The sequence below is a fragment of the Piliocolobus tephrosceles genome, chromosome 13 (assembly GCF_002776525.5).
Source record: "Piliocolobus tephrosceles isolate RC106 chromosome 13, ASM277652v3, whole genome shotgun sequence".
Taxonomy (NCBI): domain Eukaryota; kingdom Metazoa; phylum Chordata; class Mammalia; order Primates; family Cercopithecidae; genus Piliocolobus; species Piliocolobus tephrosceles.
This window is the reverse complement of record NC_045446.1, coordinates 107839977-107854230: the sequence shown is the minus strand read 5'-3', so window position 1 is coordinate 107854230 and position 14254 is coordinate 107839977. Positions and strand designations below refer to the sequence as shown.

General features: G+C 52.3%; 1 protein-coding gene across 1 annotated transcript; it reads left to right on the top strand.

The window, feature by feature from the left end:
- The first annotated feature begins 2452 nt into the window (after nt 1-2452).
- Nucleotides 2453-13830, top strand: SCN2B (sodium voltage-gated channel beta subunit 2). Its single transcript, XM_023208060.2, has 4 exons — nt 2453-2813; nt 10559-10725; nt 11021-11231; nt 12232-13830. The coding sequence occupies exons 1-4, from the start codon at nt 2744-2746 to the stop codon at nt 12429-12431; spliced, it is 648 nt and encodes a 215-aa protein (XP_023063828.1). The 5' UTR covers nt 2453-2743; the 3' UTR covers nt 12432-13830.
- The last annotated feature ends 424 nt before the right edge of the window (nt 13831-14254 follow it).

The window sequence follows — 14254 nt, the reverse complement described above, 5'->3', positions numbered from 1 at the left end:
CTGTAATCCCAGCACTTTGGGAGGCCAAGGTGAGTGGATCATGAGGTCAGGAGTTCAAGACTAGCCTGGCCAAGATGGTGAAACTCTGTCTCTACTAAAAATATAAAAATTAGCCAGCCATGGTGGCAGGCACCTGTAATCCCAGCTACTCAGGAGGCTGAGGCAGGAGAATCGCTTGAACCCAGGAGGGAGAAGTTGCAGTGAGCCAAGATTGCGCCACTGCACTACAGCCTGGGTGACAGAGTGGGACTCCATTTCAAAAAAGAAAAGAAAAGAAAAGATTAAAACTGACACTGGCTGGGCATGGTGGCTCACACCTGTACTACCAGCACTTTGGTAGGCTGATGCAGGTGGAACACTTGAGGTCAGGAGTTCGAGACCAGCCTGGCCAACATGGTGAAACCCTGTGTCCACTAAAAATACAAAAAAATTAGCCGGGGGTGGTGGCATGTGCATGTAGTTCCAGCTACTCTGGAGGCTGAGACACAGGAATTGCTTGAACCCAGAAGGCAGAGGTTGCAGTGAACTGAGATCGCACCACTGCACTCCAGCCCGTGTGACAGAGCGAGACCCTGTCTAAAATAATAATAATAATAAAATAAAAAAATAAAAAATTGAGATATCACATGTAAAGTGCTTAGCACAGAGTTTATGCTCAAAAGTATTAGTTGTTCCCTGTTTGGTACACAAAGGGCCCATCACAAATGCCAGTGACTGCTGCATGCAAATTTCTGCCCTACTTAACCATCTCCCCAGGAGTATGGGGGTCACCTCTGCTTAGGGTCACCTTGGACTCCACCCCCCAAGTCCTCCTGCTTATGACATTAGCTTATTTTTTCTTCCTTCTTCAAAAGAAAAGTTTTAAACATACACAAAAGAAGAGAGAACTATATTTACACCCTTCACCAGCTAGTTTCAACTATCAAGCAAAACATCTAGTCTCGTGTCACCTATTCTCCTATCTCTTTTTTACTTTGAATTTTACTTTATTTTTTTAGATGGAGTCTCCCTCTGTGGCCCAGGCTGGGGTGCAGTGGAGTAATCTCCATTCACTGCAACCTCTGCCTTCCAGGTTCAAGCAGTTCTCCTGCCTCAGTCCCCCCGAGTAGCTGGGATTACAGGCACCTGCCACCACACCTGGCTAATTTTTGTATTTTCAGTAAAGACAGGGTTTCACCATGTTGGCCAGGCTGGTCTCGAACTCCTGACCTCAAGTGATCCACCTGCCTCTGTCTCCCAAAGTGCTGGGATTACAGGCGTGAACCACCGCACCCAGCTTCTTCGAATATCTTAAAGCAAATCCAGTCATCATATTATTTCACCCATAAACACACCAATGTGTGTCTTCTTTTTGGCTTTTTGTTTTGTTGTTGTCATTTTTGAGACAGAGTGTCGCTCTGTCGCCCAGGCTGGAGTGCAGTGGCATGATCTTGGCTCACTGCAACCTCTTCCCCCCTCGGGTCAAGCAATTCTCCTACCTCAGCCTCCCATGTAGCTGAGATTACAGGCACACACCACCATGCCCGGCTACTTTTTGTGTTTTTAATAGAGACAGGGTTTCATCATGCTGGCCAGGCTGCTCTCGAACTCCTCACCTTGTGATCTGCCCGCCTCGGCCTCCCAAAGTTCTGGGATTACAGGTGTGAGCCACCCCGCCCAGCCATCCATGTGTATCTTTAACAGATAGAGATGCTAAAGGACAAAACCACATTTATCACACCCAACAAAACTAGGAATGATTCATTAATACAATCTAATATGTAGTCCATATTTAACTTTTCCCAGTTGTCTCAAAAACTTTTCTTTCCTGTTGATTTGTTTGGATCAGATTTCTCCAAAGGCCTGTGTTACATTCGATTGTAAGATCTCTTGGGTATTTTTCTATCAGCCTGCTTCAACATGTTCTGTTTTCAGTGGAAATGCTAGAATGAGGAAATCATTACCACTTGAAAGTCTCTCCAACTCACTTTCCTGAACCCTTTACAATAACACAAGAACAAGCATCTCCTTTTTTTTAGTTTTTTTTTTTTTCCTTTGGAGGCTGGGCCCAGGCTGGAGTGTGGTGCAGTAGCTGGGACTACAGGCGTGAGACTTTACTTCTGGCTAAATTTTGTATTTTTAGTAGAGATGGGTTTTGCCATGTTGCCCAGGCTGGTCTTGAACTCCTGGACTCAAGTGATCCATCCGGCCTCCCAAAGTACTGGGATTACAGGTGTGAGCCACTGTGCCAGCCTGTATGGAGGTTCCTTTAAATGGGACCATTCCCTGTTTTTAAATGACAATAAGTGTTTCCCCTTTCCGGAATCTTTAAAATAAATGGATTCCTCTAATAGTTTTCAAAATCCAACAATCATCCCAGTGAAGTCAAAAGGCAGGATTTGTATTATTTCTTGTTTTAGAGGGTAAAAATTTCTGGGGATTTCGTTCTTTTCAAAATGACTTTTTTATGCCCTCCCACCTGCTTTTTGAAATCCACCAACCACAATATTTACCCCATCCCCCTTTTCTCTCCCCCCATCTCTCTCTCTCTCCTTTACACGCTCCCTCTCTCTCTCTTTTTAGCAGCAACATACAAGCCGGCCATATTAGAGAGATGGAAATAAAGCTTCCTTAATGTTGTATATGTCTTTGAAGTACATCCGTGCATTTTTTTTTAGCATCCAACCATTCCTCCCCTGTAGTCCTCGCCCCCTCAAATCACCCTCTCCCATAGCCCACCCGACTAACATCTCAGTCTCTGAAAATGCACAGAGATGCCTGGCTACCTCGCCCTGCCTTCAGTCTCACGGGGCTCAGTCTCTTTTTCTCTTTGGGTAAGTTAGACTCACATCTGCATGCTCCCGAGGGTTCAGAAGTGTAGCCGCAACGTGAAGAGGATGGGGGCAGGGGATAGGAAAGAAGACATTGCTAGCGCTTCCCTCTGTGTCCTTGGGAGGGGAGGTGCTGGGGACTGGAAGGGAGGTTGCTGGGGAGTGCAGAACCCTGGGACTACTTAGTCACAGAAATGTTGGGTCAGGGGATCTGACTGTTGCTGGGGGCTGACAGTGGTCAAGGGAGGTGAATCTTCTCTGGATTTCCCCTAAGTGGACCAATGTGGGGGTGGGGCAGAGAGTGGATTGACCTGCAGTCTCTTCAGGGATTTTTTTTTTCTTTGTAGCTGCCGCAAATGTGGGGTCCTGGGACTTAATGTTCCCTTAAGGAGCTTCTTTTCGGAACCTTGATCCTGGTGGATTTAGGGTGTTAGGAGAGTGTGCGGGGGAGCTGGTGGCAGAAAGTTGAGTCTGGGTCTGGCTTCCTGGCACTCGGTCTCACTGATCTGTTGGAACGTGTGTGGGAGTAGGTGGGAAGCGGGCTTGGGGAATGATGTCTGGATTGGGAGGAGACCTGCTGAGGCACGCACTGATGGAGAAGGCACCTTTGGCTTGGGCCCCATGGAATGGAGGAGGGGCCAGGTGTAGAGATTCAGGAAAAAATGGAACCCACGGGCTAAGCGAGGTTGCGGCCCTTTAAATCCAGCCTCAGAACTGCCCAGCCCAGTCTTGCAGACTGTCCTGTCAAGTGGCCCCAAATATTAATTTTGTATTTGACCACTCAGAGACTTCCTGGTGGGGAAGTGGGCTAGAAAGTTATTTGCAAGCTTGCTTTGTAGAGTTTCGTTCTTGCTCCTAAACTTACTTATTGCTGGAGCAGCAACTGAGAGTCAAGTCCAAGGACTTGATGGAAATATTGGCCACCGCAAAGCCTCTCTCTCTTTCTGTGGCGTGATGTGCTGGGTTTGGGGCAGGAGTGCTAAATACTGACAGTGCAGAGGCCCTGCCAGCCTGCTTTGCTGAGTTACTTGGCATATTAACATCAGGGCAGGAATGCTATGGAATCTCCGGCAGGACCTGGGTTTCAAGCCACCTTTGTCATTTACATAATGACCACAGGCAAGTTACTCAACCCCTCTGAGCTTCAGTTCCCTCCCGGGTAAACTAAAGAACGCCTACTGCCTGGCGTGTTTGTGATCTGGGCACGGCAGCAACTCAAGAATGGCTAATGTAAGAATGCTTTTTGTGAGCCCAGGCACTGCGTGTCTTGTTCAGCCCTCACAGCAATCTGAGGTAGATTCTATTATACCTCAGGTTACAGGGAGGAAACAGATGACTATGGTAACGGGTAACGGGAGCTGAGATTTGAACTCCCTGTGTCTGACTTCACCACATTCTCTTAAACGTTGGATTCTACTGCCCCCAATGTTCAAGAAATGGCACTGCTGTATTAACAGTACCTCATTGATCAGTCTCAGGACACGCTGAAAGAGGGGGAGTTGGGTGAGTGGACTGTTGCAAGGAGCCCCAGATGGAGGACAGGACCCCTCCCTCAGGAGTTAGGAAGTGCTTCCGGCAGGAGGGAAGCCGCCTGGTGAGAGCCATGGCTAAGTAAAGTTAGAAAGGGGGCTCAGTGACCAGGACCCAGAGCCCTGGGCTAGGGCAAGGAAGAGGGAGTCTGGGATGAAGAGGTCTGAGTGTTGGGGGTGGGGAGGCGGTGGTGGGAGGCAGCTAAAGCTTCTGCAAAGCTGAGTGGGAGAGGATGCAGGAATGGGGATCCTGAATTTGAACTTGATTGGTGCCGTAATGGGGCATGTCCCTGGCACTCCAATGCTGAGGCCTGAGTTGACAATAGAACTTTGGTGGTGTTGCAGTAGCATCGATCCCCGGGATGGAGGATGCCACAAGTGATGAGGGAGGGGACTCTGTTGGGGCTGGGCTTGTGGGGATGACTATGGAGGTGGCCATAAGAGAAGAGGGCCATAAGAGAAAGGGCAGGTGGGCAATCAACTGTACCCACAACAGAAGCATATAAGGCTAGTTTTAGCTGGAAACAATTCAAATGACTGGACTTCCCTCAAGTTTTTCTTGAGACCGTTAACTCCACAGTCACTGGCCTGCTTACCAATGTATGGATTATGTTAGGGGAGGCATAGAAAGTGGAGTCTGGGCTGAGCACGGTGGCTCGCGCCTGTATCCCAGTGCTTTAGGAGGTTAAGGTGGGAGGATCACTTAAGGCCAGGAGTTGGAGACCAGCCTGGGCAACATAGCAAGACCCTGTCTCTATTAAAAAAAAAAAAGAAAGAAAGAAAGAAAGAAAGAAAGAAAGAAAGAAAGAAAGAAAAAAGAAAGAAAAGAAAAAAAGAAAAATGAGCCAGGCATGGTGGCGTGTGCCTGTAGTCCTAACTGTTCCAGGATGCTGAGGTAAGAGTATCAAGAGTTCCAGGCTGCAGTGAGCCGTGATCACGCCACTGCACTCCAGCGTGGGCAACAGAGCCAAACCCTGTCAAGAAAGAAAAAAAGAAAGAAAGAAAGAAAGAGAGAGAGAAAGAGAGAGAGAGAGAAAGAAAGAGAGAGAGAAAGAGAGAGAGAAAGAAAGAGAGAAAGAAAGAGAAAGTGAAGTCTGGTCCTCACTGTGGCCCACCGCACATATCTGCTGCTTGTGGTGGCAGGGACCCAGACATGGTGAGAAAGCTGTCTCTTCTTCCTTTAGTAGACTTTATTGAGCCCCACTCTGTGCCACCCACTGTCCTGGGTACCAGGGATACCAAGATGAATAAGAATCAGTTCCCCGGAGCCTCTTGAGGGAAACAGGCCCGTAAACAAATAATAACAAGACAACATTGTATGTATGGTAACAATAATAGCAATACTGATCATCAGAGTCGCAGCTAACTTTTGTCCAGGCCACGTGCTAGGCACTGTGCTGAACTTCATGCAGATAGTAAGTCACTTAATCCTTACGACAGCCCTATGAAGTTGGGCTTATTGTCCGTTATATTACAGATGGGGAAACTGAGGCACTGGGGGGTTAACTATCCTGCCATTCTGCCCCCAAGTCATGTGGAAGAGATAGGAACAGGGCTTGGGTGAGGACAAGGACACTGGGGAAACAGTCACCGAGGCTAATGCCCTGTGAGCTGGGACCTGAAGGATAAGTAGGAGGGCCCCAGGGACAGGAGGGCAAATGAGCTTCCCAACCTGAAGCAAAAATATGTGCAAAGTCATGGAGAAGGGAAGGACGGTGGTGTTTTCAGAAAAAATCAGAACTGGGGTCACTGGAGTGAAGGAGACCTGGGGGGATGGGGGCTGGCAGGAGATGAGGCTAGGGTATAAGTTGGCCTCAGATGGCAAAGGGCTTGGAAGCCGTGCCCAGGAGCCTGGACTCGATCCTGAAAGCAGCGGGTAGCCGTTGGAGGTTTGGAGGTGAGGAGTGATGAGGGTGGGTTGCTCCTGGCTGCACAGGGATGGACTGGAGGGGCCGGGGTTGGGGAGGCCCTGGAGCAGGAAGGGTCTGGATGGTACGGCAGTGCAGGTGCGGAGATACAGGCTGGATGCCACACTCACCTGGGAGGCAGGAGCTGCCCTGGGAGACAGTTCATCTGTTTAGACACTTAAAAAAAAAAAAGAAGGAAATAATTACCTCATAGTTTGCTGTAGGGTGGAAAGAGGAGTGAAGAGATTAACTTCCAGTCTCTGCAAGAGATAGCATTTGGCGGATGAGCAAATTTTCATAGTCTCTGCAAGATGGGCTAGTTAGAACAGTGGATGACACGGTGCCTGAGGGCCCAGATGTGCCTTGGAGACAGCAGGAGGCCCGCCACTGCTGATGTTTTGGATCTAAGATCAGAAGTCACATCCCGTTGATGATCATTTCCCTTCTGTGAGTTGAAAATCAGGAGACACAGGCCCCAGACCTGGTCTCAAATGGGACAACCAGGAAGACTGCGTGCCTCCCTTGTATGGAGGTTCCTTTAAATGCAAACATTCCCTGCTGGCCGGCCTGCCTGGAGTTGGACCTGCCATATAGTCCGCAAGAGATCTGGTACCCCAGGTGCCTTGGGATGGGGCTCACTTCCCCACTCAGCTTCAGTGCCTCAACCCTGCCTGGAGCCAGGCAGGCTAGCTTCAGATTCTAGCTTCGCCTCTTACTAGCCGTGAACTTGGGTTCGTCTCTTAACTTCTTTGTGCTGCATCTTCCTCATCTGGAATGTGGGAGTGATAACAGGGTTTTGTTAGTATTAAGTGAGGTGATATATGTAGAGTGCTTAGAAAGTGCCTGGCTCGTTGTAAGCATTTTGTAAGGGTTTGTGGCTGTGAAGTCCTTTCTGTGGCCTTGGCCATGCATTCGGGTGCTTTCCCGAAGCAGGACAGTTAATCAAGAGACCAGAGTTTTGCTCAGAGCTGTGATCTTATTGAGCCATGGCCCCCTCGTCTTTAATGAGGGCCCGGACTGGCGGAAGGTCTGAGGCCCAGCACCCTAAAGCTGCTGGGATTCTGGTAAGGTCACAGGCTCACGTGGGGGTCTTGGATGAGGGGCTAGGAACCATGATTCTGGCCTCAGCTTGTCCCTATTCTCTGCGTGTGGCTCTCATGGCCTCTCTTTCCTCATCGGTAAAACAATGGGGCTAGATCTACGGTTTCTGATCTCAGCTCCAACTCTGGCTCCGGATCCCACGCACCCTCGCCGGATGGAACTTGACGTTTGACCTCTGTGACCACTAGAGGGCACGCGTGTTCCGCCCGGTACCTTCTGCAGTGCCGCGCTGCAGGGTGGGGAGGGGGAGCCCGCATTGCACCTCTCTGGCTGCCCCAGTCCTGCGGGCCAGAAAAGGCGCCCCCGCACTCCTCTCTATCCTGCCCTCCTCCACGGCAGGGTGCTAGCTCCTTCGAGATGGTGGAGTTCAAGTTCTAATCTGGAGCACTGCCTTGGGCTTGGTGGAGGGGGCGGGCAGAGGCCCGCGCAGGGTCTGCCGGGTTTCACAGAACGCAGACTTTTTGGCCTGAGGAGCCCCTGGGAAGATGATCGACCTCCCAAGGGAAGAGCTAGAGGGGCAGCACATTCCTGGGATGGGAGGTAAGCTCAGGACAGGCACTGTCAATGCCTTCCCTCAGAGCTCTGTGCCTCTGCAGATAGAGATGCTGTTGGCATTTTCTGCACACCTCCTCCTTGGCTGGTGCGGTGCCAGATGCTTTCAGAATGGTGATGAAAGTGCAGGAGATGGAATTGGGCTTTGTTCTTCCTGGCAGGGGCCTACTCATCCTCCCCAGGCCGTACTCCCCTAATGAGCACTTAAGCTCACACCTGGAATCCTCAGCCCTGGGCTCCTCCTCTAGAAAACGCAGATGGTGACACCTGTCTCCCAGCTTGGAGAACAGATGAGGTCCCCATGCCTACCCCTCCATCCAGGGCTGCTTCCAGTTCAGAGAATCTCTGGTTCTTAAGTCCTACCACTTGCCCTGATCATTCGGGCCAGGGGCGGGGCTGGCAGAAGGGTGCTCCAGGCAGACGTTGATTTCCCTGCAGGCTGCAGGGCAGCTGCTTCTGCAGCTTTGTGCAGGAAAAAAAAAAAAAAAAGTTTGAAAAATAGGAGCCCTGCAGGGCTGGGCTGTTTGCCAATTCCTAAGGACGGGCTGGAGGGGACAGTCTCCAAGGTGCCCTCAGGCCAGGCCAGACGCTCCCCTAGAAGCCCTTCCTGTTTGCAAGGCAGAACTTGGGGAGAATTGAGGATAATAGCAGCTACCATTTGCTGAATACTTACTGCTTATTTTCATTATGGAAACAACCCTGCTGCATTTTACAAAGGAGCAGCCCCCACTCTCCCAGCTTCTGATGCCGGAGCTGGGATTGAACCCAAGTCTAGTCACATCCCCTTGTCTATGCTATTCCCACATCAGCCACTACTGGGCTGGCCTGGACAGCCTCCCAGCACTCCCCAACCCTGCAGGGACCTCCTATCACACTCTAAAGAGGAAAATCCCAATTCCGCATCCTGGCCCACAAAGCCTTTGTGAGCTGGTCCCTGTCTTACTCTCGGACCTCAGGTCTCACCATGCGCCCCCTCAGTCACTCTGCTCCCTTGGCCTCAAGCACACGAAGCTCCTTCCAGTCACTGGGACTTGGCCCCTGGGAGTACCCCTGCCTGGGAACTCAACTCTCTTAAAACTTCAACGGGCTCACTCCCTCACTTCAGGTGGGCACTGCCTGCGTGTCCCCCTCAGAGCAGTCTTCACTGCCCACCCGACGTCAGACAATGCCCCTCTACCTTGCCGTGTGTCTCTAACCTACAACTCCATGATTTTTTTCCTTGTTGATGTCTATCCTTCTTCCCAGAATATAAGCTTCATGATGCAGTGACTCTGCCTGTGCTGTTCACAGCAGTAACCCCCAGGGCCTAGACTAAGTGCCTGGCACACAGTAGGTGATTTATAAATATTTGGTGAATGAATGACGCTGAACACTGCTGTTTATCCTCCATAAAGAAAGGGAATCTTCTGAGATAAGGTTCTTGAGGATACGGGCAGAGCATCTTGGAATGAAGGCCAGGGCTCAGGTGCGTCCAGTGAGGTGCCTAGGGCGTGACATTTAAGGAGGTAGTTCCATGACCAGAGAGTGGATGCCCCTTAAGGGTCTTGCCCCAGGCCCCTCGCTCACCTCCCTATAGGCTCTGTCCTGCTTAGAATGTCAGAGTGGGACAGGCCTTTCTCAGCCCCAGCACCAAGGTCTCCTGGCCTACATCTGGTGTTCCTAATAGGACTCCTCCACAGAACCAGCAGCTCCCACCCTGCCCTCCTGTAGCAGCTCCTTGCCGTGGTGTCTCCAGGTCTGACATCTCCAACAGGGACTCCTGTCCCTGTAGACCCATCAGCTGGTCCTTGGAATGGTGCCTCACCTTCTGGGGCACCTCTTCCCTCCCACAGCTTGTCTGCCCTCTTTCTTATCTGTCACAAGCCTGAGGAAGGTAGGGGGCTGGGCTGTGCTGGGACACAGCTTGGCTCTGTCCCTGGGATATGGAGAGCGAGGCCTTCCAAATCTCCAGCTGTTCTCAGCCCTGAGAACAGAACTGCAAGGGAACCCTGCGGTTTCAGCTGGAAGGGCTTTGGCCCAGCAAAGATGGTTCGAAGAGGTAAGAATAAGGGGGAAACTGAGACAAGCATAGTGAAGCCCCTTGTCTGTGGTCTTCTGCTAGCATATGACAGAAGTGGGGCAAGTGTGGTGGGGGCGGGTGTTGCAACAGTTGTTCTAGAAAAGGCTTGGGGCCATTTGGCTGCCCCTGGCTTGACAGACAGATGACGTGATGATTTGATCTCTCTCCTCCCCTACCTGCTCTGTCACCCTACTTTGCCTCAAAGACCGTATCTAGTGCCCCATATGTGCCTGCCCACTCCATGAGTATGGACTGGGGAGGCTGAGTGGGCCCCTGCCAGGAAGAACAAAGCCCAATTCCATGCGGCTTGCACCTGTACTCCCAGCTACTTGGGAGGCTGAGGTGAGAGGATCACCTGAGCCCAGCAGGTTGAGGCTGCAGTGAATCATGATTGCGCCAATGCACTCCAGTTTGGGCAACAGAGACCCTGTTGCAAATAACAATAACTCCCACCTCCTGACTAACTGGAGGTGTCGAGGACCCAGTCCCCTGCCCGTTGCTCTGCTCTGCCTCATCCCCCAACGCCCTCAGGCACAGAGGGCTTGCCCCTCCCCAGCCCTTCCAGCCAGACTCCTCACCAGCTTGTGGCTTCGTCTGCAGTGCCGCCAGGACGGAGCATGGAGGTCACAGTACCTGCCACCCTCAATGTCCTCAATGGCTCTGACGCCCGCCTGCCCTGCACCTTCAACTCCTGCTACACAGTGAACCACAAACAGTTCTCCCTGAACTGGACTTACCAGGGTTGCAACAACTGCTCCGAGGAGATGGTGAGTCCTGGGCTGAAGGCGGGAGTGGGGGAGGAGGCAGGAGCCCCGCAGCATGAAGCCCCCTTCCCGCCACCGGCCCCTGCGCTGGACTAGGGCCCCAGAGGACCCTGGGTGGGCTGCGTGCTCTGGAGGCTTTGACACAAGGTGTGCTGCGCACCCAGGTGCCTCCTAGAGGTAACTGCTTCTCTTCCCCAGGAGAAGGGTGGATGGGAAGAGGAGGCATCCTCGCTGTCCTTGTAGTTGCTTGCTCATTCAACTGCCCATCCGCCCGTCCTGTCCCTCGCTCCATCCCCAGTTCCTCCAGTTCCGCATGAAGATCATTAACCTGAAGCTGGAGCGGTTTCAAGACCGCGTGGAGTTCTCGGGGAACCCCAGCAAGTACGATGTGTCCGTGATGCTGAGAAATGTGCAGCCTGAAGACGAGGGGATTTACAACTGCTACATCATGAACCCCCCCGACCGCCACCGGGGCCATGGCAAGATCCATCTGCAGGTCATCATGGAAGGTGAAGGCTGGGGTGCCAGCTGCGGGGCCCTGACCTTTCCCACCCACCTACTCTCAGCAGCACTCGCTCAGGGCACTTTGGGGAGGCCATGCCTTCCTGAGCGTGGGAGCAACCATTTGTGCTGCGTAGAAGGAATCCATTTTCTTCCCTCTAGTCCTCAAGAACCTGGGAACGTGTCCCAGAGAGTCCTGGTAATGATATAGACTATAATCCCGGTCTTAATGATGGGGCTGGGCGTGATGGCTCACACTTGTAATCACAGCACTTTGGGAGGCTGAGGCAGGCAGATAGCTTGAGCTCAGGAGCTTGAGACCAGCCTGGGCAACATGGCAAAACTCCATCTCTACAGAAAATGCAAAAATTAGCTGGGCATGGTGGCTGGCACCTATACTCCTAGCTACTTGGGGGGCTGAGGTGAGAGGATCACCTGAGCCCAGCAGGTCGAGGCTGCAGCGAATCATGATTGCGCCACTGCACTCCAGCTTGGGCAACAGAGCAAGACCCTGTTTCAGATGACAACAACAGCAATAATAATGACGGTGATGATGGCAGCTTTCATTTATTGGGCACCTCTATGTCTCAGTCGTAGGGCTAAGCTCTGTTTATGCATTATTTCATCCTCATGAAAACCTTTGAGAAAGGTATTATTATGAACCCCATTTTACAGGTTAGAAAACTGAGGTTAGAGAGGATAAGTTACTTAAGATCATGCAGTTCGTAAGTTGTACAATCAGGACTCAAATTTGGGTCTGGTTTGATCTTAAAGTTCGTGCTCTTAAATACTTCATCACACTACCTCCTCTGGGGCCTTTGGGTGTCCTGGGATTTGAGGGTGGGGGCGCTTCAGGGTCAGTCACCTGGATTGCTTTTTGGCTTTGCTAAAGTCCTGTCTGTGGAGGAGAGTAAAGTCAGGGTGGTTCCACGCATGCCATGGGTAGTGGGGTGGTGGGGGAGGCCCCTTTCCCAGCCCTGGTGCTCAGTGGCTCCCCTTCCTTTCCAGAGCCCCCTGAGCGGGACTCCACGGTGGCCGTGATTGTGGGTGCCTCCGTCGGGGGCTTCCTGGCTGTGGTCATCTTGGTGCTGATGGTGGTCAAGTGTGTGAGGAGAAAAAAAGAGCAGAAGCTGAGCACAGATGACCTGAAGACCGAGGAGGAGGGCAAGACGGACGGCGAGGGCAACCCGGATGATGGCACCAAGTAGTGGGTGGCCGGCCCTGCAGCCTCCTGTGTCCCGTCTCCTCCCCTCTCTGCCCTGTACAGTGACCCTGCCTGCCCGCTCTTGGTGTGCTTCCCGTGACCTAGGACCCCAGGGCCCACCTGGGGCCTCCTGAACCCTTCACTTCGTATCTCCCGCCCTGCACCAAGAGTGACCCACTGTCTTCCATCTGAGAAACCTGCCATGCTCTGGGACATGTGGGCCCTGGGGAGAGGAGAGAAAGGGCTCCCACCTGCCAGTCCCTGGGGGAGGCAGGAGGTACGTGTGAGGGTCCCCAGAGAGAAGGGAGTGGGTGGGCAGGGGTGGAGGAGGAGGCCGCTGTCCACCTGCCCAGTGCTTGGCCTGGCAGTGGCTTCAGAGAGGACCTGGTTGGGAGGGAGGGCTTTCCTGTGCTGACAGAGCTCCCTCAGGAGGGCTTGGCCCGGCATGGCCGTGCTCTTCCCCTGCTCCCAGCCCAGAGCAGCCGTCAGGCTGGAGGTGACGATGAGTTCCTGAAACTTGGAGGGGCATGTTAAAGGGATGACTGTGCATTCCAGGGCACTGAAGGAAAGCCAGGGCTGCAGGCAAAGCTGGACATGTGCCTGGCCCGGGAGGCTGTGTCGGGCCCTCGTTTCCATTGCTAGTGGCCTCCTTGGGGCTCCCGTTGGCTCCTAATCCCTTGGGACTGTGGATGAAGCCAGACTGGAAGAGCAGCTCCAGGTAGGGGCCAGGTTCCACAGAGGGCACCCACCAACAGAGGCCAGTTTCAAAGTCAGCTGAGGGGCTGAGGGGTGGGCCCCATGGTGAATGCAGGTTGCTGCAGGCTCTGACTTCTCCCTGGGATAACCACCCTCACCTGGGCAGGGGCAGCCAAGGCTGGGAAATGAGGAGGCCATGCGCAGGCTGGGGCAGCTTTCTTTGGGGCTTCAGTGAGAACTCTCCCAGTTGCCCGCGGTGGGATTTCCACCTGGCTTGTAGCTGCAGAGAGGGAAGGGAAAGTCTGAGGCCGGCATGAGGGGAGGCCTTGGAACCTGAGTCCCCAGTGGCAGCCCTGTCCCATCTGTGGCCACGCTACTCGCTCCTCTCCCAACAACTCCCTTCATAGGGGCAAAAATGGCAATTGTAGGCCGGGCACGGTGGCTCACGCCTGTAATCCCAGCACTTCGGGAGGCCGAGGCGAGTGGATCACCTGAGGTCAGGAGTTCAAGACCAGCCTGGCCAACATGGTAAAATCCCATCTCTACTAAAAACACAAAAATTAGCTGGGCATGGTGGCGTGTGCCTGTAATCCCAGCTACTTGGGAGGCTGAGGCAGGAGAATCGCTTGAGCCTGGGAAGCGGAGGTTGCAGTGAACTGAGATTACACTACTGCACTCCAGCCTGGGTGACAGAGCTAGACTGCCTCAAAAAAGTAAATAAATAAATGAATAAAAATTTAAAAAAAGAAATACATAAATGCAGCGTATAAGGTTATTCATAGCAGCATTATTTTGCAATAATTGCATCTTGAAACTTTTTTTTTTCCTTGAGGCAATCCATCTGACTTGGCGCCTCAAAGTGCTGGGATTACAGGTGTGAGCCACCGCGTCTATCCCTGAAAACATTTAATGTCCATTAGTAAAGGAGTGGTTAAGAAAATTGTAATCATCCATATTGTGGAATACTCTGCAGTCATTAGAAAGAATTAGGTAGAACTTGGTGTACTGTTTTGGAAAAATTTCTAAAATCTATTCAGAAAGGGGCTGGGCATGGTGGCTCACACCTGTAATCCCCGCAATTTGCGAGGCCAAGGCTGGTGGATCACCTGAGGTCAGGAGTTCGAGACCAGC

Coding starts and splice junctions, on each gene's coding strand:
- SCN2B (XM_023208060.2), top strand. CDS start 2,744: ATGCACAGAGATGCCTGGCTACCTCGCCCTGCCTTCAGTCTCACGGGG. Junction 2,814..10,558: donor CAGTCTCTTTTTCTCTTTGG/GTAAGTTAGACT, acceptor CTTCGTCTGCAG/TGCCGCCAGGACGGAGCATG. Junction 10,726..11,020: donor ACAACTGCTCCGAGGAGATG/GTGAGTCCTGGG, acceptor CTCCATCCCCAG/TTCCTCCAGTTCCGCATGAA.